Below are 23,091 nucleotides of genomic sequence, written 5' to 3'. Positions count from 1 at the left end.
AGAGTGTATTAGGACGCCTGCAGGGCCAGATGATAAGTATGCCTGGCCTGTGTGGGTGGCGAGTGGTCCCATGGACGGGATGAGGACAATGATGGCGTGGGTGAAAGAGTGAATGGTGGTGTCCCTTGCACTGGCAGTGAGTGAGGGCCTTGTTGGTGTACGATGGGTCTGACAGTGTGGGAGTTGGGAGTGATGTAAAAAGTGACTTACCTTGGCAGAACGGAGGAGATCATTCATCCTTTTGCAGCACTGGGCGACTGTCCTCTTCTGAAGGACATTGGTGCTGACCACCGCTGCCACCACCTCTCAAGCTGGGTTGGTGACATTGCTACCCATCCTGTGCCCAGAGCAGGGGTAGCGTACATCCTGGTGGGCCTCTACGGCATCCAGCAGTTGCTCGAGGGACCTGACGTTGAAGTGGGAGGCTGCAATCTTTTTTGCCTTTCCCGGCCATATCTCCCAGGCAGCGGTGGTGAGCTGGTGTGATGAGCTCTTTGCTGGCGGCTGTCTTTTAAAGATGGTGGCCGGCGTAATGCAACAGTGGGGTGATAGCAAGCGGGCGAATGAGAGCCCGCCATGGAAGTGGCGTGTTTCACAGGAGTGAATATATAATGAGGTGGGCTTGGGAAGATACAGCGTGAAAACCCACCATTTTCATCAGTGGGTACGACTCCACTTTACCTGCCCGCTACTGCACTTCGTGCATTTTTTCGGGGGGGTGTGGAGCAGGTAAAGCAAGGTAGAAGGTCAGCGACAGATGGAGGCTGAGGAGAGATTGACAAATATGTCATGGACACAAGACAAAGGGAGTGTTAATGGTAGCGGTGAAGATTAAAGAAGGTGCTGTTAGTGGCAAAAAGATAAGTAGAATGTGTTAATAGCAGAACCGGGTCAGCACTCTGTGAAAGAACAACATAGAACAAGTGACAGATGGCCCTTTTGGGGGGTGGGGGAGGGGCGGTGGTTGGGGAAAAAGGATTAAAAAATGGGGATAAAAAAGGGATAAAACAATGAATAAATGAATAAAAATGAAAATAAGTAAATAAAAATAAATTTTAAAAAAGGGATTAAAAAAAGGGATAAAGGTAGAAGAGAGAGTTCATGATCTGAAGTTGTTGAACTCAGCCTAAGTCCAGAAGGCTGTAAAGTGCCTAATCGGAAGATGAGGTGCTGTTCCTGCAGTTTTCGTTGGGCTTCACTGGAACATTGCAGCAGGTCAAGGATGGACATATGGGCATGAGAGCAGGATGGTGTGTTGAAATGGCAAGCGACAGGAAGGTCTGGGTCATGCTTGCGGACAGACCGTAGGTGTTCCGCACGGCGGCCACCCAGTCTGTGTTTGGTCTCCCCAACTAGGAGACTACCGCCTGCAGGTGGTTGTCTAGCTACTGCTGCAGTCTGCTGTGGCGCTTCAACTAGTTGAGACATCTCCCTCACTTTACTTGCCTGTTTGGGAACTTTCTTGTTTCATATTTGAATCTTGGAAAAAGTTTATGCCAGTCACATTTCTGGTGCACTTCCTTCAACCTTTCATGCTTTGGTTCCATCACTTTTGCTTTTCCATGGCTCTATATCGACTCTTTTAAAGCCTACGCCTCTACCTTTGCCCCTGTAAATTCTATTGGCTTTCCTGCAGCCTCCTTAATCTTTACAGGCTCTGTTACCTCCTGTGGGATCTTTGAGACTCCCTCAGCCCTCTGCACCTGTGCAGAATTTTGCTTGTTCCCTTCAGGCTTCCTAGTCTCTGTGCACTCCTCTGAAACTTCTGGACACAGTACCTGATATCCTGCCAAGTCATTGCCCAGCAATAGATTGACCCCCCCTGCACTGGCAAGCTTGGAATGACCCCAACTGTTACTAACCGAGTAACAAACTTACTCTGCAGCTAAAATTTTATTAAAGGAACTTCTACACATTCGCCAGTAAATCTCTTAATCAGCACACTGGCATTCACTCTGCATTCAGATGGAAGATCTCCCTCTCCTGCCACGAACAAAGTTTTCAAACAACCAGTATCTCTGCGAATACTAATTTCCTTTTCTGGCTTTTTAGAAAAAAACTAGGGGCATTTTCCTTTTAAGCACAAAACCCTAATAGGTATCATGGTCTTCGGCCAAACTGGAACATCGGCTTATGACCTTCATGGCTACACACATGTCTTGACTGCAGTGCCTCCTGTTGCTCTTCTGGCATGCCAACAATTCTCTCTCAGATGTCCAGGCTTAAAAATTCAATTAGTGGTGTCCAGCCAGTAAATTCATAAAGTAGTTTTTCATAAAGCATGGTTTCACAACAATGGATTTTCAGAAGGTGTTGAACAAGGTTTCACCAAAGAGACTGTAAACACAAATCAGTGCGCACAAAATTGAAGGTAATTCATTATCTTGTTTAGGAAATTATTTAGCAGGTAGGGGATAAAGAGTTGTAATAATGGGTATATACTCAAATTGGCAGAATGGAGTCCCCTAGTGATCTGTACTGGGGCCACAGCTTCTCACTATATTTATAAATAACTTTGATGAAAGAATAGAGAGCCATTTTTTTTCTATAGAGAGCCATTTTTTTTCTTTTCTTTCCTAGGATGTGGGTGTTGTTTTTAATTGCCTTAGTTTCAACAGCTTTTCAGGGGGCAGTCTTTCAGAAAGCTGTTGAAACTAGGGCAATTAAAAAATTTCAAACTGGGATTGGTAGATTTTTGTGTGGCAAAGGCCTGTATTTGCCCGCCCCTATTTGCCCTTGAACCAAGTGGCTTCCTAGGTCATTTCTGTGAGCGGTTAAGAGGCAACTACAATGCTATGGGTCTGGGGTCACATGTAGGCTAGACCAGGTAAGGTTGGCAGATTTCCTTTCCTAAAGGACGAATGAACCAGATGGGTTTTTACAACAATCGATGACAGTTGTCATGGTCACCTTTGCTGAGACTAGCTTTATGTTCCAGATTTAGTGATGGAATTTAAATTCTACCAGCTGCCATGGTGGGATTTGAACGCATGTCCCCAGAGTATTAGCCCTATTACATTGATGACCCCAAGTTAAGTGACACTGTAAAATAGTGTGGATGAGAACAGAAAGTTTCAAAAGGGCATGGATAGATTAAAAGAATGTGAAAAATTGCAGCAGAATGAAGTTCAATGTGGGAAAGTGTGAAGTCATCCACTTTGAACCTTAGAAAGATAAATCAGAGTATTTCCTAAATAGCAAGCAGTTAAGAACAGATTTATCTGAGCAAAGATATTTAGGGATCCAATACTGAAGTCACTTAAAGTTGGTGGATAGATACAAAAAAAAAATAAAAAGGTTAATGGATGTTGGACTTTATCTCAAGAGGGTTGGAATACAAAATGGTGGGTTTTATGATATGGCTGTCAGAGCTCTGATTATACCCTATCAGGAGATCTCCGTTCAGTTCTAGACATTGGACTTCAGGAAGGAAATATTGATCCTGGAGTGAAGTGCAGCGCATACTCACCAGAATGATACTGGATTTAAAAAAGGTTAAATTATATAAGGTCAGATTACAGAGACGAAGCTTGTATTTCAATGAATATAAAAAAAAACTTAAAGGGTGATCTAACTGAAATGTTCATTTTTAAAAAATTCATTTATGGGATGTGGGTTTGCTGCCTAGACCAACAATTATTGCCCATCCCTAATTGTCCTTGAGAAGAGACTTTGATAGAGTAGACAGAGAGAAACAATTTTCCCTGGTGGGTGGATTCAGAACAAGGGGATATAACATTAAACTTAGAGCTAACTCGTTCAGGGTTGAAGAAAGAAAACACTTCTTTGCCTAAAGGTTGGTGGAATTCTGAAAGACTCACCCCTGAAAAGCTATTGAAACTAGGGCAATTGAAACATTTCAAACTGGGATTGGTAGATTTTTGTGTGGCAAGGTTATTTATAGTTACGGAACAAAAGCGGGAAGATAAAGCTAAGGTACAAGGTCAGCTACGCTCTAACTGAATGGCAGAAAAAGTCTGAGGGATTGAATGGCCTATTCCCATTTCTACGTTCCTGCAACATCTACAACAATAACCGGATGTTAATGCTAGCCCATGTATATTTTTTTAAACTAATCAGCCCTAAATTCATTTTACAAATTTGTAAATGTTAAAATGTGATTTTAATTGGCATGACACACAGTATGATTGTCATTCATCAGTTATGCAAATAGATCAAGTTACATATGTTTTATGGAAATCATTTACCTCAATTAGTAAAGTTCGCTTTTCTTCCCAGTTATTTCTTTCATCTTCAAGGTCTGTAGTTCGACAAAATAGTTTAGGTCCATCTAAGTGCAACAAAGAAATTAGTTTGACTGCGCCATAATCTACTTATAATGTTGCCAATAGATTGCAAAGCCATAGAAGAGCAAATAAACTAAAACAATGCTGTATCTTAATCTAATAACATTGTTACAACACATTCTATTTTATGCTGCATTTATTTTACCTTTTAGTCTTTGGTCATCTTTGAAGAAGAAAAATAAATCTACTTTCGTTTCAGGAAATGTTACCACACTGTAAACAAACAGTTCAAAAACAAGTCACTGAAGTATGCAAACATTCAAATAAGATTTCCTAATTTTAGTTAAGACCTGATTAAGAGAAGTTCTGAATAAAATCAAAACCTTCAAGACACAAATTTTACAAATTATCAAAAACATATTTCAAAAATGAGTGAAATAATAGATTCTAAAAAGATGAACACAACATAACGGTTGAATGTTTGTAAAATGAAAGCATGCAATTGTTAGAAGAAATGCACAATTCCTAAGTTTTCAATACATACATGAATTAAGTGTCTAGCCCTATCACTTTACTTTTGGTTAAATAGTTAAAAGTAATTGTAGTGTAAGTCTATGTTTAAGTTAACCTCTAAGCTTAATTTACTGGTATTTATTATTTGAAATGCAAGATTTTTTTCTACTAGAGGTTGCAGTATTTGTTCAACATTACATGGTCACATTAAAATGTACTATTGCCTAAAATGCAAAGTTATTCCATTTACATTTAAACAATACTTTTTAATAATAAGTTGCAGCAGTATTTCTGATGTATTATGGAATGCTAATAACACTTTATTTGAATAATTAGCTTTTTGTTATTGTCACTGTGATAACATCAGAGTATCATACTAAAACAATTAAGTTGCAGAACTAATGAAGTGTGGGTAACATTTTGGTGAGTAAGACAGACACAGATAAAAATCACGATTGGACCATGTGTAATTTCTAAGCATTCCTAAACCATCTAGATATGGATGCATATAAAATTCAACATTCAGTGAGGTTAATTTCATACACATATTCTGAAACATTTTGAATGTCAATTGGCTGGTTCTAACCACTTTCTTCATATCAAAAACCTAATAATCCTGTCATAATTTTAAATGTGCCTTCATTATTTTTGCTTGTATGACAATTTAAGTATCTTGACAAAAATTAGATTGTGTCACATTTCACTGATGAAAACGGTTCAGGAAAAGAAAAGGTGGTTCAGAGCAATTCCAATTTAAATAAAAAACTTGAGCTTTACTTTTTTTCTGTGCTATCTCCACAATCTTCTAAATCTTTCCTTTCATCCTCATCTTCAGAGGAGTGGTCTTGGAATCGAGGATCTTCTTGCCACGGAAATGTTGTCATATTTTTTGACTCGATCTTATAGAATTCTGAAGCAGTAAAATATAAAAAATAAATTGCCACTTTAGAATGCAAAGTTTGTAGCAGTATAGTTTGTAATAGAATTTTCATTACATACTCTAGCGAGTCTCCAGAATCAACAGTCTCACTGAACAGGGAAAGATAAATGGGTGAGCTCAAGCAATTATCTTTTTTTGTTGGGGGGGGGGGGGGGGGGGCTGATATTTTCAATTAAATGGTCGGATGTCAACCAACGCCACTGAAAATTATTGTCAACAGGCACATGAGTCAGGGACGACGCTCCAGTATTACAATTATTCCCGCAGCCATGAGAACATGTTGGTGTTTCGAAGGACCAGAATGACAGAAATTAGTTTCAATGGCCCAGACTTTACAGTTCTAATGGTGGTGAGGCAGTGTACGCCGTCATTAACAACTATGAAACTCAAGCAACAATTTCTGGCACCCTCACGTACACAATGAAATGTGGAAATCCAGTCAATGCTGTCAATGATTCCCTGCTCCTCCACAGGATGTGCGGTTGAAGTCCCCATGGGAAGAAATCCTTAGAAATCACTTGAATTACTGCAAACTTCTACTTTTATGCTATTAGCCTTATTGTAAAAATCTTTGGAATTAGACCTTGTTGAATGAGGGGAAACTGGGCTTTTAATGGCATACTAAGTTCATAATTACTAATGAGCAACCTCTATGGCTCTGAAAAACTAAATTTATATTTGTTGTCATGCATAGTACAGGCATGTAGATATTGCACATTTTAAAGCTATATTTTAAAAAGTGAACACAAAATCTTTTAAGATAGCTGTAGCACACCATGTGACTTTTGGCTTTTGAACTGTAGACAGTAGAGTCTGTGGCCAATCCCTGATAAAATATGGACCAAAATCTACAGATAATGGGACGACTCATCTCAATGTTTCACCTGGGAGATTGAAACTCAATGTGAAATGTATCCCATTGAAATTTAAACTTATTTTGATTGCTCTTCATCCAAAGGCAAAGACCTTGGCTGTTTCAAACTGTGTGAAAAAAGCTATAACACAGGATGTTCATCAGCCTAACGCAATGCCTTGTTTGAAAAAGGACTTTGGACTTGTAACAGGTCACTTGGGTGAGACAATTGTTTGTTGCCTGCTTTTAAAACAGCAAGGATTAGCTCTGCAGAGACAGAGAGAGACCAGCAGAAAGCCATCAAACTAGCTACAGTCAAATAAGCAGTCAAAGTAATAAACAGCAATATCATGAAAGTGGGAGGACTCTCTCTCCAACCTGTTCCAACTTCAAGTTCACCTGGGAACCAACCTCCTGGCAATTCAACTACAAGGAGCCTCGCAGCTTACTGAGAATCCTCTTTTTTTTAAGACCTTCATTTCAACCAAAGTATCAGCTCATCTAATAAACTACAGGCCTGCTACGAAAGAGACCGAAATAATCCTAAATTGTAATTATATTGTTTTATTCTTCACCTGTATCTAATTTTTGTGCGATTAATAATGTGTGAGTCTCGAATGAGTGAGACATCATGTTTTTAAACCTCCTAGACAAGTGTGGGATAAAAAATAATCTTATCTTAAAACTCACTAAAAGCTTGCTGCTGGACTTATTTACATTTGGACAACCACTCAGGATGAGAAAACACAAACGCACCTCGCATGCAAACACTTTGGTCATGGAAAATAGTGAAACACAAATTCTATCCATGGCATTGTGGATTGTCAAATTGCTCCATTATAATAAATTGCAAAGATTTTTGAAGTAAAAAAAATGTTGTAAAGTTTATGATATTTCTGCTTCTTCATTAATCCCATGCATATGTCTCAACATTTATTTCACTCCAAGATCTGATGGTCGTAGAATAGATATATTAATTAGAATATATTTTTTAAGTCCTCGCCTTCAAATTCCTCCATCCCACTCTCCATCCTTCCCTAGTCTTACATCCCAGTGTGCATCCTTAATTCTTCTGACCATGGTTCACTGCTTGATGCACCTTCCTCCAGTCCATTATCAACAACAGAGTCTTCACGATATGCTCTTACATTCTGGAATTTGTTTTGCTTTGCATTCTTATCTCTCTCCATATTGGAAAAAAAGGGAAGTGTAGCTGGCTAACTGAATGAAGACTTGGAGTTTGGGGAGAGGGGGGAGTTCAGTGAAGCAGTAGAGGGAGTTGTTTGTTTCCTTTTTTCTATCTTTTTCACCCCATGGAAATTGGTCCTTTCTCTACTGCAGGAAAGGAGCTAATTATTTGGTTGAGTATCTGGTGAGTGGATAAGTTCTTTTCTATCCCTAAGGTTTAAAATAGTGCAGAATTTGATGGTAAAATTAACAAAATACGTAGGAAAGAAACATTGAATAAGTTATTAATATAATTAAATAATTATTTAAAACATATTAAGGATGGCAGGACAGTTGATGTGTCAAGGCTGCAGCATGTGGGAGCTCCTGAATAACATTGTGATCCTGTGCAAACACAGTAAGTATTTGAGGCTTGAGGAACTTCAGCTCAGAGTCATTGAGCTGGAGGCTAAATTACAGACTCTGTGACACATCAAGCTGGGGATATTGGGGGAGTTAGCTGGATGCTTTATACCAGGAGGCAGTCACACCACTTAGGATAGGGTCCTCTGATTTGGTCAATGGCCAGGTAGAGGAGACTGTGATTGCAAGTGAGGCAGGTAAGGGGACCCAGAGGGCGGGAGTGCGGGAATACAAGGTTCTCTCAGCTTGTTTGGATGAGAGTGGGGGCTGCAGGTGGAGGAGAAAACTGAGCATGGCACTGTGGTACAGGAAGCCATCCAAGTGGGGTGGGAGGGCAACAAGGAATGTAGTGGTAGTAGGGGACAGTATAGTAAGGGGGATTGACACTGTTCTCTGTAACAGAGAGCGAGAGTGAAGATAGCTTTGTTGCCTCCCCAGCGCCAGGGTTCGGGACATCTGCTCAGGGCTGGAGAGGAACTTGCAGGCGGAGGGGGAGGATCCAGTGGTCCATGTAGGTATCAACGACATAGGCAGGATGAAGAAAAAGCCTCTGCAAAGTCAGTACGACAAGCTAGGTACCAAATTAAGAAGCAGAACCTCAAGGGTAATAATTGATAGATTATTACTTCAGCTACGTCCAAATTGGCATAGGACAAATCAGATTAGAGTAATGAATGTGTGGCTCAAAGACTAGTATGGGAGAAGTGGGTTTCGGTTTGTGGGACACTGGCACCAGTATTGGGGAAAGTAGGATCTGTACCGTTGGGACGGTCTACACATGAACTGTGCTGGGGCTGGTGTCCTCACGAGCTACCTAACTAGGGAAGTAGAGAGGGTTTTAAATTGAATAGTGGGGGCAAGAGATCAAATTTGGGAAGATGTGGTATACTAAAGAGTAGAGACAAGGCAAGAGAGACAGGTATTAATATGATAAACAGACTGTGACAGGAAGGGACAGAGAGTACATATCTAAGAGTAAGTCAGCAGATAAGGCTAGATGCTACAAAAATAATAAAAAGGACAAAACTACAGGCTCAGTTTCTAAACGCACGCAGCACTCGAAACAAAACAATTGAACTGAGAGCACAAAATAAAAATAAATAAGTATGATTTGATAGCCATTACAGAGACATGGCTACAGGATGACATAGATTGGGACCTGAATATTAAGGGTATGTGACATTTAGGAAGGACAGGAAGTTAAGAAAAAAGTGAAGGGGTGGCTCTGTTCATTAATGATGGTATTAGCACATTAGAGAGGGATGACCTAAATTCAGGAAACCAGGATGTAGAAGTGGTTTGTGTTGAGATGAGGAATGGTAAACGCATGAATCATTTATGGGAGAGGTGTACAGGCCCCCTAATTCTAACTACACAGTAGGACAGAGTATAGAAGAGATAATGGGAGCTTGCCAGAAAGGTACAGCAATAATCCTGGGGGATTTTAATCTACATATGGACTGGAAAAATCAGATAGGCAAAGGTAGCGTTGATGAGGAGTTCATAGAATATTTTTGAGATAGTTTCTTAGAACAGCACGTTCTAGAGATCAGGCTATACTAGACCTGGCATTGAGCAACTTCCTAGTGAAGGCACCGCTAGGTAGCAGCGATCATAATATGACTGAATTTTACATTCATTTTGAGTGAGAAACGAGTGCAGCGAAGACTAGTATTTTAAAATTAAATAAGGGCAATTATGAGGGCATGAAAACTGAGCTAGCTAAAGTGAACTGGCAAATGAGGTTAAGACATGTGTCAATAGATGTTCAGTGGCAGATATTTAAAGGGATATTTCACAATACACAGAATATATACACTCCAATGAGTGAGAAAAATTCCAAGGAGAGGGCCCACCACCTGTGGTTAACTAAAAAAGTTAAAGACAGTATCAAACTTAAAGAAAAAGCATATAATTATGCAAAGACAGGTGGCAGGTCAGAAGATTGGAAGGAGCATAAACAGCAAAGAATGTCAAACAGATTAATAAGGAGGGAAAAATTAGAGAAAGCTAGCTAGTAATACAAAGACAGAAAGTAAGAGTTTCCAAAGATATTTAAATAAGAAAAGTTAACAAAATGAGCGTTAGTTCTATAGAGAGTGCGTCTGGGGAATTGATAATGGAAAGTAGAGAGATGGCGGACCAATTAAACAGGTATTTTGCGTCAGTCTTCGCTATAGAGGACACAAGTTACATCCCGGAAATTGCTGTAAATCAGGAAATGGAAGGGAGGGAGAAACTTGGGAAAATTACAATCACCAAGGGAAGTGGTATTGAGCAAATTGTTGGGGCCGCATACTGACAAATCCTCAGGTCCGGATGGACTTCACTATAAGGTCTTGAAAGAAGTGGCTAATGAGATAGTTGATGCACTGGTTTTAATTTTCCAAAATTCCCTAGATTCAGGGAAGGTTCCATTAGGTTGAAAAATAGCAAATATAACTCCTTTATTCAAAAAGAGAGGGAGACAGAAATAGGAAACTATAGGCCAGTTAGCCTAACATCTGTCATAGGGAAAATGTTAGAAGCTAATATTAAAGATGTTATAGCAGGGCATTTAGAAAAATTCAAGACAATCAGGCAGAGTCAACATGGTTTTGTAAAAGGGAAATCATGTTTAACCAATTTATTGGAGTTCTTTGAAGAAGTCATATGTGCTGTGGATAAAGGGGAGCTGGTGGATGTACTGTATTTAGATTTCCAGAAGGCGTTGATAAAGTACCACATCAAAGGTTATTGCAGAAAATAAAATCTCATGGTGTAGGGGGTAACATATTGGCATGGATAGAAGATTGGCTGGCTAACAGGAAGCAGAGAGTTGGCACAAATGGGTCTTTTTCTGGTTGGCAGGATGTGACGAGTGGTGTGCCACAGGGATCAGTACTGGGGCCTCAACTTTTTAGAATTTATGAAAATGACTTGGATGAAGAGACCGAAGGAATGGTTGCTAAATTTGCTGACGACGCAAAGATAGGTAGGAAAGTAAATTATGAAGAGGATGTAAAGAGGCTACAAAGTGCCAAAGATAGGTTAAGTGAGTGGGCAAAGATCTGGCAAATGGAGTATAATGTGAGCAAATGTGAAATCTTTCATTTTGGCAGGAGGAATGAAAAAGAAGCTTATTATTTAAATGGTGAGAGATTGCAGAGCTCTGAGATTCAGAGGGATCTGGGTGTCCTAGCGCATGAATCACAAAATGTTGGTATGCAGGTACAGCAGGTAATTAGGAAAGCTAATAGAATATTATCATTTATTTAGAGGGAAATTGATTACAAAAGTAGTGAGGTTATGCTTCAGTTGTACAGGGTATTGGTGAGACCACATCTGGAGTACTGTGTACACTACTGGTCTCCTTATTTAAAGAAAGATGTAAATGTGTTAGAAACAGGTCAGATAAGGTTTAGTAGACTAATACTGGGAATGGGCGGGTTGTCTTATGAGGGAAGGCTGGACAGCTTAGGCTTGTATCCACTGGAATTTAGAAGAGTAAAAGGCAACTTAATTGAAACCTTTAAGATCCTGAGGGGTCTTGACAGGCTGGATGTGGAGGGGCTGTTTCCTCTTGTGGGAGAATCTAGAACTAGGGGTCACTGTTTAAAAATAAGGGGTAACTCATTAAGACAGAGATGAGGAGAAATTTTCTCTCTGAGGGTTGAGTGTCTTTGGAACTCTGCTCCTCAAAAGGCAGTGGAAGCAGAGTCTTTGAATATTTTTAAGACAGGGCTATATAGGTTCTTGATTAATAAGGGGGGTGAAAGGTTATCGGGGGTAGGTAGGAATGTGGGGTAGGTAGGAATGTGGGGTTGAGGATACATTCAGATCAACCATGATCTTATTGAAAGGTGAAGCAGGCTCGAGGCGCTGAGTGGCTTACTCCTGCTCCTAATTTTACGTGCGTATGTTATATTTCCCATCTTCTCTACGACTTGCTGTTTGTTATCTATTAACCAGTCTGCTTTAAATGTTTTAGGATGCTTTACTCTATGCAAAAGGACATTGAATTATCTTAATTCAATGTGCACTGATACCTGGTGCAAACTGCTCATAATTTGGTAGATTTTTATATACAGGCCAGTAACCTCACTCAAAATGGCAGGTATAAGGATAGAAATATTCAGGCTCATGGAGCAAGGTTACTCTTTTCAGAAAAATTAAAAGAAAAGAAATAACAAATTAACTTGCAATTATATAATTCACTCCACAAGGTGCGAGTATCCCAAAGCACTTTACTGTCAATGAAATACTTTGATGAAATGTCGTCACAGTTGTTACGTAGGGAAACATGGTAGCACACACCAAGATACCAAAACAGGAATGATTTAATGACCAGATAATCCATTTAGCAATGTTGATTGAAAGATAAAAATATTGTCTAGGTCATAGAGGAGAATTTCCCTACTGATCTCCAAAATGTATCAGGAGAACTTTTACATTCATCTAAGAGAGCAAATTGGGGCTCGGTTTTATGTCTCAACTGAAAGACAGCACTCCTCTCAGTACTGAAATGAAGTGTCAGCCTAGCTTATTGTGTTTAAGTCTCTGGAGTGGGGCCTGAATGCACAACCTGCTGACCCAAAAGTGAGAATGCTACCACTGATCCAGGGATGACAACTGAGATTGCTGTGCCTTGCCAGAAGGAATTTTATTGGGCTTCTAACCTGTGAACATACTTAGGATCACTCAAAGCTGCAACCTGGTATCAAAATAGAGATGTTCTATTCCTCAAAGCTGATCAGCAAAAATGTTAAAAAATCACAGTATTAGTGCAAAATGTATACAAGTTTTCTGTTTGTTGATTCAACATTAGCCATAAAGAAATAATTTTACCTGGCTTTTGACTGCTAGGAGTTGCAGCCTCAAAAAATGAAAATGTAAAATCAGCTGAATCTTTTTTCAGATTACTACTGGAAAGGCAATCAAAAGTGAGCTGGGTGGTCTGAGTCTCAGTAGATTCAACAGGTTCAGCTTGATCCTTTCTGTCATCTTCCATATCCCATGCTTCTTCTTCTTCTTTTGTCCTGGAACTGAACATTTCTTTCAAGCCCATGTTAACATCATAATAGATTTCTTTTGATACTTCCGGAAGCATCTCAGCCTCTTCTCTCCTTTTTCTTCTTTCTGATTTGCTGCAACATTTATGAAATAAGTTCGAAGTTAAATTTGATGAAATTGTCCCAGATACCTAATTGCCAAATTATCTTGCAGTCATAGTACACACATTTCACATCAGATTTCTAGAGTTAATATATGCCACATGTTGAGTTTCTAACACACAATCTTGAACCATACATTGAGAAAATGGTCACCGAACAGGATACAAAGAGTATGCATAAATGGGGCATTATCATGGGGTTGGTGAAGAATGAAATATAGGTCTTGCCTGTTTGTTTTAATGAATTTGAGTTTTGATCATCTTTGTCACATTATTGTATACCAGTATTGTGAAAATACTGATATACAAATTCAAACCATTTACAAAGGTTTACTGTGATGGCATAATTGCGTTTGCTTGTCTTAGTGGCTTTATTATACTTACATGTTTGCACTTCTAATTTAAAAGTAATTGGATGTTTTGAATATAGTCATTTTGGATTAATGTTAATTATCAGGTCAGTGTTAGATGGCATGAGGCAGTGATGAAGAGAGGAAAGAAATCAATTTTGGGACTAGATTGAATCTTCATTAGAAGAAACCTAGAGAACATCCTTCATAAATGGATAAAGAAGATAAATATAAATGATAAAACCACTTTCAAGTCAGCAGGTTGTAACTAGTTGAGTGCTGCATCAATCAGCCCTGATCTGTTTGAATGGTGGAGCAGACTTGATAGGCCAAATGGCGTACTCCTGCTTCTAATTCCTGCGTCCCTATGTTCTGAATGGAAATGTTATCAAAAGCATGAGCAAACACTACTGCAAAAGGAAAATAAAAAGGAACAATCAGGAAATCACTTTCACATCTAGCTGATCCTGATAACAGTTGTCACACTCTAGGTTCACCAGCCACAACAACAATTACCATGGTTTTGATAGCCTTATATCTTACCAGCCATTTTTCAAGGTTATTGACTCTGATCATATTATTTTCCTGAGAGATTGTTTGTTTCAACTGCCTTCTAATGAATCAGCTTAATTGCATTGAAGTTCATTTATAAATGTCACATATTGGTCTCCATCTTTGATGCAAACCAGAGTGTAACTGAATCATCACAAAGAGAATAATGTTGCCTCAGTTATATTTATCATATATATTTTATCAAATGAAAAGATAATTCTAAAGTCCTTTACTCCAATTTCATATCGGGTCAATTTTAAACTTAACCACTAAAACCTTTCCAGTATTGAAAAATATACTCATATACAACAACAACTTGCATTTATACAATGCTTTGAACACAGTAAAATGTCCCAAGGTGCTTCACTGGAGTATTATAGAAAAAACTGGCACCGAGCCAGATAAGGAGACATTATGACAGGTGACCAAAAGTTTGATCAAAGATGTAGCTCTTGAGAAGCATTGTAAAGGAGTATTGTAAAACAGGGGACAGAAGTAGAAAAGTGGTGATGTTTATGGGGGGGCATTTGAGAACTGGGGGCTAATGCAGTTAAAGGCATGGCTGTCAATGGTGGATCAATGATAATCAGGGAAGCATAAGAAGCCAGAATTGGGGGCAGTGCAGAAATATGAGTGTTTAATGGACAGAGGAGTTAACGGAGATAGGAAGGGACAAGAAAATGGAGGGACTTGTAGACAAGAATTTTAAAATCAGAGCTTTGTTGCACTGAGAGCTAATGTAGGCTAGGGAGCACAGAGGTGATAAGTCAATGCAACTTTTGTGCGAGTTAGGATATGGGCAACAATGTTTTGGATGAACTCAAGTTTACAGAGCTTACAAGATGGGAAGCCAGCTAGAAGAGTATTGGATTTGTTGAGGCTGGAGGTTTTAAAGGCAAGAAATACTAGAAAATCTATTGTGATTTAGTTGAGTTTTCAAGAAGTGATATAACTCAACTTTAACTACTCTGTTTTCTTTAATTTGAAAGTGAACTATCCTTCATAAATTAAAAAGTGAAAGTTTGAAATTTGTATCTGAAAATTGCAGTGTTAGCATATCGTGTCAGGAATTGTACTTTATTGATTTTAGAATGCATAATATTGTGAAATACAAAATCGAATAAACAGGATTCTTCTACTGAATTCATCCTCAGTTTTCCAATTGTTCTGTTCCAGTTTTTCTTTATTTCTTCATGGGATGTGGGTGTCACTGACGATGCCAACATTTATTGCCCATCTTAATTATCCTTGTGATGTTCGTGGCTGGTTTGACTGGGAGGGTTGGGAAAAATCCTAAATTGGCACAAACCTGACCCAGATTAAGAACTCTCAACCACAAACCCGTACCTTCCTATTCTGTAGTGCTATGTTTAGGACCATCAGTGCATTATGTCACCCACACAACTTTATTCAAATTTTAGCAGGAAAGGCTGTCTCCATGTTTTGGTGTACATCCTGCAACAAGGCCTTATTTTAACACAAAGATCATGTTTATTGTTAAATAAATGTCACATTAAATGATAGTATTGTTAAGCACTCTGAACTGACAATTGCCCAAACTACAGAAAGAGAATAATGTTTTTATATTTGAAAATAAAACATTAAGGGTAGATGATCAGTATATAATTCTAGATTACCATGAATTACATCATACAGCAATTTCATTTAAAAAAAATACCTTTCTTTCTTGGATTCCTCAACCTTGTTTTCAAAGACTATATGATCTTCTCTTGTGGGATCATAATGCAGAGCAGAGACATCTCTGTAAGAAACATTGTAGAGCAAAATATTGATAGACATCTAATTTTAAAATTGCAGCAGATACTATAACAATGTGAAATTGTAAGTGCATGTAGGTTACAGTATCGATTTTAAAAAGGCTGTGATTTAAATGCTTTACTTTTGTAAAACTTAAGTAGAATAAGAGATGGTAGTTTGTTACATTTTAATGGGAATGTGCAGGTATAAATACAATGAAACTTGATCTAAGATGCAGCTGGACTACATTTTCATGTTTCTTATGAAGTAGTGTAATTTGGTTCCTTTGGGAAACTGTCTCAAACCATTCTGAGGTACTCAGTGGAGCCTAATTTCAATGCAACATGAGGTTGAGTTTAAAAATGCCCAGATAATACCAATCAGACCTCATTACCGCTTCATAAATCTACTGCGGAGTCTTTAACGTTTTGAGAAAAACAGGTGCTTCGATCCACGCTCTCAAAGATATTTACAGGCTGAGGAACAGAGCTCTATGCTTGCATAAAAGTGAAATTGCAATCCACTGCCTGCAACATAATAGAGGTTTTGATGGATGGACCTCAGTTTGAGGCCATGATTGAATGGCAGAGCAGACAGGATGGGCCAAAGGGCCTAATTTTTGCTCCTATGTTTTATGGTTTGCAGTTACCTCACTACCATATTTTAACCAGAGACTTAAGAGAGCAATTGTGCAATATTGCTCACTTACCATTGGACTTATCCTTTATTAAAAGATGCTCTGAAATCAGATTGGGAAATTAATCATTTTAGGCAGTGACTAGTTCTGCATGAACAAAAGAATGAAAGTCATTCAATCAATACATACCTGAATTTTTTGAATTTTGCTTGTTCTTTCCTGATTTCAGTCTTTTCATCACTGACTTGGATAACACTTGTTAAGATGTCCAAAGCTCTCTTTTTCTCTTCAGCAAACTCTTCATCCTCAGAATATTGGCTTTTAACTGTAACAGATCCTTCTGCAATAAAAAATATGTTCCTTCTAAGAGATCCTATTAAAATGCCTAACCTTGTCCTCACTTGGTATTCAAACACACAGCAAGGATTACTGGATAGCATCAAGAATTTTGAACTCTAGTTGGACTTTGGTCTCCATTCTCATACAACACGCCCTTCATGGCCTGAACAGGGTTTACTTCTTCCCATTACCATCCAAAAAGAATATTTCTGCTCTCTGATGATCACCGATTACAATAAAGTCCCTGTCTCTAATGCTTTGCAGTATATGAAATTGTGCCACCTAGTGACAACTGTGTGCCCTGAACAACCAGTGCCCCATTCCAGATAAAAAGTGGAGATGTTGGCACTCACAAACCTGCCATTTACCAATTGTCTGATACAAAATGTGTGGTGCAGACTATCTGATGTTCCTTTGGAAGACAAAGGATGAGGTGGGATGAAAGCTTCATGTTGTGGTAACTTTCCCTTTGATGGTAAGAATCTGTTTTAGCCTTTTTTTCACATTTTTCCAAAACTCTGTAGTTCCAAGGACTGAACATCTCAGGTAGCATTATACCTACATTCGTCGGCAAGACATTTTGAAGAATAAACTTAACTAAACTCAATGATTAGTAAAATGGTCAAAAAAACTGTAATTCATAGAACTTTCTCACAGTTACCTGTATTTTCTTCTTCACTTTCCAAAAATCGTTCATCCATGCGAAATCTTTCATCGGTCCCAAATCGTGATTGTAAGGCCAACAACTGCAAAAGGGCATATAATAACTTTAAAAAGTAAACTAAACAACGTAACCTTTAAGTTCCTCGCCTCAATTCTTACTCAAAAGGACATGCAAGCAGCCCATTACCCATTATCCCTACTGTCTTGCTTTTCAATTTCACTTTGCTAATCAACCAAGAGCAGTCCAGGATAATTCTGCTCCCTTACATTTCATTTCAGTTTGTGCCTCAGATATCTCAGGCAAAACCATGCAAGAGAGTTATGGCCACAAGTCTGTATCTTACCGTTGAGTGGTACAATTCTTTAACATGTTACATGATTTATCTGAATTCAATTCCTGTTAGACTTCAATCAATCAATAAATATGATGTAACTGTTGTACGATGCAAGCAAAAAAATGCTTTACACATACTGATCAAAGAATTTCATATTGGATTACTAGAAATGCCCTTCATTTCACCATTGTCCAAGAATGAAGCAGGCACAGAATAAGAGTCATTCATCCAGACCGGGAAGAAAAAAAAATACTTAAAATAATACCTTTGGATATGAAAAACAAAACAACTTATTTAGCTAATAAGAAAATATGGTTGTAATTACTTGCAATATAAATACAAATAAACAGAATTTTAATTCCTTTTAGGAACAAAGAATATATGCTGTTAATTTGGATCAGGTTATCTTTCCAGAGCTACACCCTGTAATCAACAGAAACAATAATGAGCTTATTACTGCATGAAGCAACCATATTAGCATAAATTGATAACAATTACTAATTCAAATTTTTAATCCTTTTGTGCACTGCAATGTACAAAAAATGCCTCTGAAGCATTCAGACACCGTTTCTTATATTCAATATCCTTCTTACCTTCTGACCGGCTTTTCCTTCAAACTGAGGCTTAATTTTGAATCTTCCATTGTGTTCTTCATCTCTGTCACCTTCATCATCCTCCTCCTCTTCACTATCAAATAATTTCCCAATGGTTCGACTTTCAAAAACCTGAGGTAAATTTAGAAGAAATTGAAATTGAAATCCTTTAGTTTATAATAAAGCAAGCTACTGTCTTGCTAGGAGTTATTTGGAAGATCTAACATTAACATTAACATCTAACATTTGGAACATCTAACATTAATACTGAGGTGAACTTTAAAAATCTCAGAAGAGCTGATCTAAGGAATGCTAGACTGGAAGCTCTGTACCATACTTTTTAATTTGTGGAACTAGGAGTTAAAGACACAGGACACCTTTACATACTCATTCAGCTTTGAAAAGCATCAGAATTAACATAGCAAATTTCTTCAAAATGCTTAACTGTCTGCACTCAGAGGTAAAGCCCCGGAGACATGCAGACAAGGAAGGCTCTTGTGGCATAAGTATTCCAATTGGTTCCTTTGCAAAAGAAAAAGTAGCTAGAATTCAAACTCCTGATCAGTAACTAGCTAGGTCTGATGGTTGTTGTGTGGATGTTGGGCAAAAACAGAATTAGGTTCGTGATCATGAACTCTCTTATTGGATAGTCTGCCAATACTCATTGATAAGTCTCACACAAGAATAATGGTCACTCATGCAAGATGCGGGAGAGTGGCTGGCACATATGAAACTATCCCTGCAATAGGGTTACCAACTCAAGGAGGTCACGAGGGAAGTAAACTTAAAATATATGAAGATACAAATTAGGAGCAGATGTGAGCCTGCTCGGCCACTCAGTCATGGCTGATCTGATTGTAACCTCCTGCCTTCCCCCAATAACCTCTCATCCCTTGTTTATCAAGGATTTATCTACCTCTGCCTTAAAAATATTCAAAGGCTCTGCTTCCACTGCCTTATGAGAAAGAGATTCACTGCCCTCAAAAAAATTTCTCCTCATCTCTGTCTTAAATGGGTGACCCCTTATTTTTAAAAAGTGACCCCTTGTTCTAGATTCCCCCACAAGAGGGAACATCCTCTCCACATACAACCTGTCAAACCCCATCAGGATCTTATATGTTTCAATCAAGTCATCTCTTACTCAGCTAAACTCCTGTGGTTACAAGCCTGGCTTGTCTAACCTTTCCTCATAAGACAACCTGCCCATTCCTGGAATTAGTCTAGTAAACCTTCACTGAACTGCTTTTAACGTATTTACACCCTTCCTTAAATAAGGAGACCAATAATATACACAGTACTCCAGATGTGGTCTCACCAGTGTCCTGTACAACTGAAGCATAACCTCTTTACTTTTACATTCAATTCCCCTTGCAATAAACAATAACATTCTATTTGCTTTCCTAATTGTTTGCTGTAACTGCATATTAGCTTTCTGTGGTTCATGCACTAGGGCACCCAGATCCCTATGAATCAGGGCTCTGCAATCTCTCACCATTTAGATAATATGGTTCTTTTGTATTCTTCCTGCCAAAAAGGACAATTCGACATTTGCCAGATCTTTGTCCACTCACATAACCTATCTGTGCCCCTTTGTAGCCTCATGTCCTCTTTACAACTTACTTTGCTACCTATCTTTGTGTAATCATCAAATTTAGCAACCATACCTTCGGTCCCTTCATCCAAGTCATTTATATAAATTGTAAATAGTTGAAGCCCAAGCTTCACCATCCCTGTGGCACACCATCATTACATCCTGTCAACCAGAAAAAGACCTATTTATGACTACTCTCTGTTTTCTGCCAGCTAGCCAATCTTCTATCCATGCTAATATATTACCTCCTACATCATGAGCTTTTATTTTCCACAATAACTTTTGATGTGGCACCTTATAAAATGCCTTCTGGAAATCTAAGTATGGTACATCTACTGGTTTCCCCTTAATTGGTTAAACACGATTTCCCTTTCACAAAAACAAACTATACTCTTCAGATGGGAAGGCTCGTTTAACCTATTGAGCAATTAATTCAGAAGGACAGGAAGGTTGCAGGTTAGAGCTCCAGTCTGCATCTCAGCTGAGGATTTGGCAGGCTTCATTGTTGTGGGAGATGGTGGATGTGGGGGGCGGGGGGATATCAATGGGTCAAAGTTTTCACTCTAAATTTCTATTCAGCCATCCCTGCTGAAAGTGAACATATGGATGTTATGCAAGGACTGGATTGGATTGACTGTGATGTCTCATTTGCGAGATAGCCTGTCAACATTCATCATCTTAGTTCACATGAATTGTCCACTTGAATGACATTTCAAGGGATGCCTGTGGAACTGGTTTCTCTACTCCTCAGGTTGCTATCACAGGCAAGGCTATCTCTGAACCATCATCACCAATATTCTCCTGCCCTTTCCAATGTATCATTGTGTCCATCCCTGTAAAAAAAAACCTCAAGTTACTTATAACTACTTTCCAAATCCCTACTGCTGAGCCCTTGCTCTGCATTTGTCAACATACTTCAAAAACCATGAATTTCCTCAATTATTCCCTGATGTCAACTTTTTTGCCCTTAATCCCAATAAACCTTTACTCTCTCCTCTCCCAGTTGTCCCCATCTTCATTCTTTTAGTCAAACATGTCTAGCAGAAAGTTGGTTTAACCTTCATCACTAGATGAAGTTCTCTTCCCAGGTTCTGTCTCTCTAGCTTTAAAATAGGTCACAATCATCCAAAAAAAATCCTTGACTCTTCTGTCCTTGTGATCTACTGCCCTATTTCCAGCCTCTCTTTTCTTTCCGAATTTCGTGAACATGTTGTCACCTCCCAAATCCATGCCCATCTTTCCTGTGACTCCATGTTTGAATCTCTGCAGTTTCCATCTCTGTTGCAGCACTGAAATAGTCCCAAACCAAGATACGAATGACATTTTCTGTGACTGTGATTGTGGTGTATTATCCCACCGTAACCTTTCTGCAGCTTTTGACATGGTTGACCATACTGTCTGGCGCTTCTACTCCACTGTCCAGCTCAGTGAAATTGTCCTCATTTGGTTTCACTCTCAGCTATCCACTCGTAACTCTTCTTAAACCTCTTTGACTAAGCTCTTGGTTATCTCTCTTAATAGCTCCTCCTTTTGCTCAGCCTCCATTTTTTTCTGATTGCACCTCTATGAAGGATGCTGGGATGTTTGTCAATGTTGAAAATACTTATTAGTTTTAAGTTTCGTTGCTGTACCTTAGTAAATAGTCAACTGATTTGTGAATAGGAAAGGAGGGACTAAAATTGCAAGTGAAATCAAAACAATGCATCTCAACTTAAATTAAAGTATTGTAGTCGAATGACTATAGAAAGCTTCAATCCAATTCTTTGGGGATTCAGGTTCTTACCACACAATTTTTTACAATGCAATACAGCTTGCAGTCTCTGAACTCAAAATTAACTTTCATGAGAAATAGAAAAGACTTCAAGCAGGCCAAATTGGGATTAATTTTGAGATTGAGAAATAATAGTACATTGTTATTACAGAATGCTTTGGGTTATTCTGCAACCAGTCATGTTATATCTGAACCAGGACAGCTTAATGCTGAGAATTACAATTGCCAATAACTTTCACCATGGCAAACCCACAAAAATATGCCCAAAATATGAATGAAACACAGAACAAAAACGTACTTTTGCAGCATGCCATTTTTCTTTGCTTTCTTCACCTTCTTCTGCTGATAGGTTTGCAACTTCTGTTTTAGAACTGCCTCTAATATCTTCAAGCAATGCCCTGTTTTCACTCTCTTCCTCAAAATCAAAGACAATGTGCTTCCCTTTGTCAGGTTTCTGACGGTCCTATAAATGAAAATGCATTTTTGTTCAGAGGTTAAAGGAAGGGGAAATGGAGAGATTGCATGGCATTTAGAGGTCATAATGAAGCAAAGTAAATAAAAGGAAGAAAATTAGCAATTAGTTATTGTACAAAATCTCTAAATTTGCACCAGTCCATCTTGAGGAAAGGGGAAAGAAATTATGGATAAGCAAATTTTTAGGCATTTGGACTGTCATTTCCAATCCTTCTTAGTACAGCTTGTTGATAGTTTCTTGTTAAGGTGAATGTTAAAGGGCTTTTAAATTAATTTCCTCCCCTTTCATGACACCTACTGCAATGTATTCCTTCTTGCCCAGGAGAACTGTACAGTCAGTTAATTGTGGTTTCAGTCTGCCTGAGAATAGATAGCAAAAGGCAAAGTGGAGATAAGAAACTGTCGAATGTTGGCGTCTTTTGGAAAAGCAATCACTGTAAAGAATATGTCTCTCTTTGTGCACAAAATCACGCAATTAACTACATCAATTTCCTCCCCACTTTCAAATTTTATATTGGACATTCCTAAATGGACCTCATGCAGCTCACTGTCCTTTAGGCCAAAAGATATGATATTGAAAATATTATTTTAAGACTTGACAGCAGATTGTCTCAAGGGACTTCCTATAGGACTTTCAAGTGTTTAAAAGGCTGTCCTTTGACTTCAACAGAAAGCAATGGATTCACCCAGTTCCCCTTTAAATTATCTCTTGTTCTTGGATAATTAGTCCATA

At 38.5% G+C, this 23,091-nt stretch overlaps 1 protein-coding gene across 5 annotated transcripts in view; it reads right to left on the bottom strand.

Annotated features, from left to right (window-relative positions):
- Positions 1-23,091, bottom strand: part of nol8 (nucleolar protein 8) — a 63,704-nt gene that overhangs the window by 5,524 nt on the left and 35,089 nt on the right. For 4 of the 5 annotated variants that reach the window (XM_041192076.1, XM_041192077.1, XM_041192074.1 and 1 more), the window contains 9 exons: positions 22,183-22,347; positions 18,523-18,654; positions 17,593-17,677; positions 16,782-16,932; positions 15,876-15,959; positions 12,971-13,269; positions 5,538-5,670; positions 4,453-4,520; positions 4,209-4,291 (listed from right to left, as the gene is read on the bottom strand). In XM_041192076.1, coding sequence (XP_041048010.1) covers positions 4,209-4,291; positions 4,453-4,520; positions 5,538-5,670; positions 12,971-13,269; positions 15,876-15,959; positions 16,782-16,932; positions 17,593-17,677; positions 18,523-18,654; positions 22,183-22,347 — 1,200 coding nt within the window. The remainder of the gene's footprint in view (positions 1-4,208; positions 4,292-4,452; positions 4,521-5,537; positions 5,671-12,970; positions 13,270-15,875; positions 15,960-16,781; positions 16,933-17,592; positions 17,678-18,522; positions 18,655-22,182; positions 22,348-23,091) is intronic. The other variant, XM_041192079.1, reaches the window with a different exon arrangement.

The sequence above is a fragment of the Carcharodon carcharias genome, chromosome 7, assembly GCF_017639515.1.
Source record: "Carcharodon carcharias isolate sCarCar2 chromosome 7, sCarCar2.pri, whole genome shotgun sequence".
Classification (NCBI taxonomy): Eukaryota; Metazoa; Chordata; class Chondrichthyes; order Lamniformes; family Lamnidae; genus Carcharodon; species Carcharodon carcharias.
Note: the sequence above shows the minus strand (reverse complement) of the source record. Positions and strands in the feature narration are given on the sequence as shown.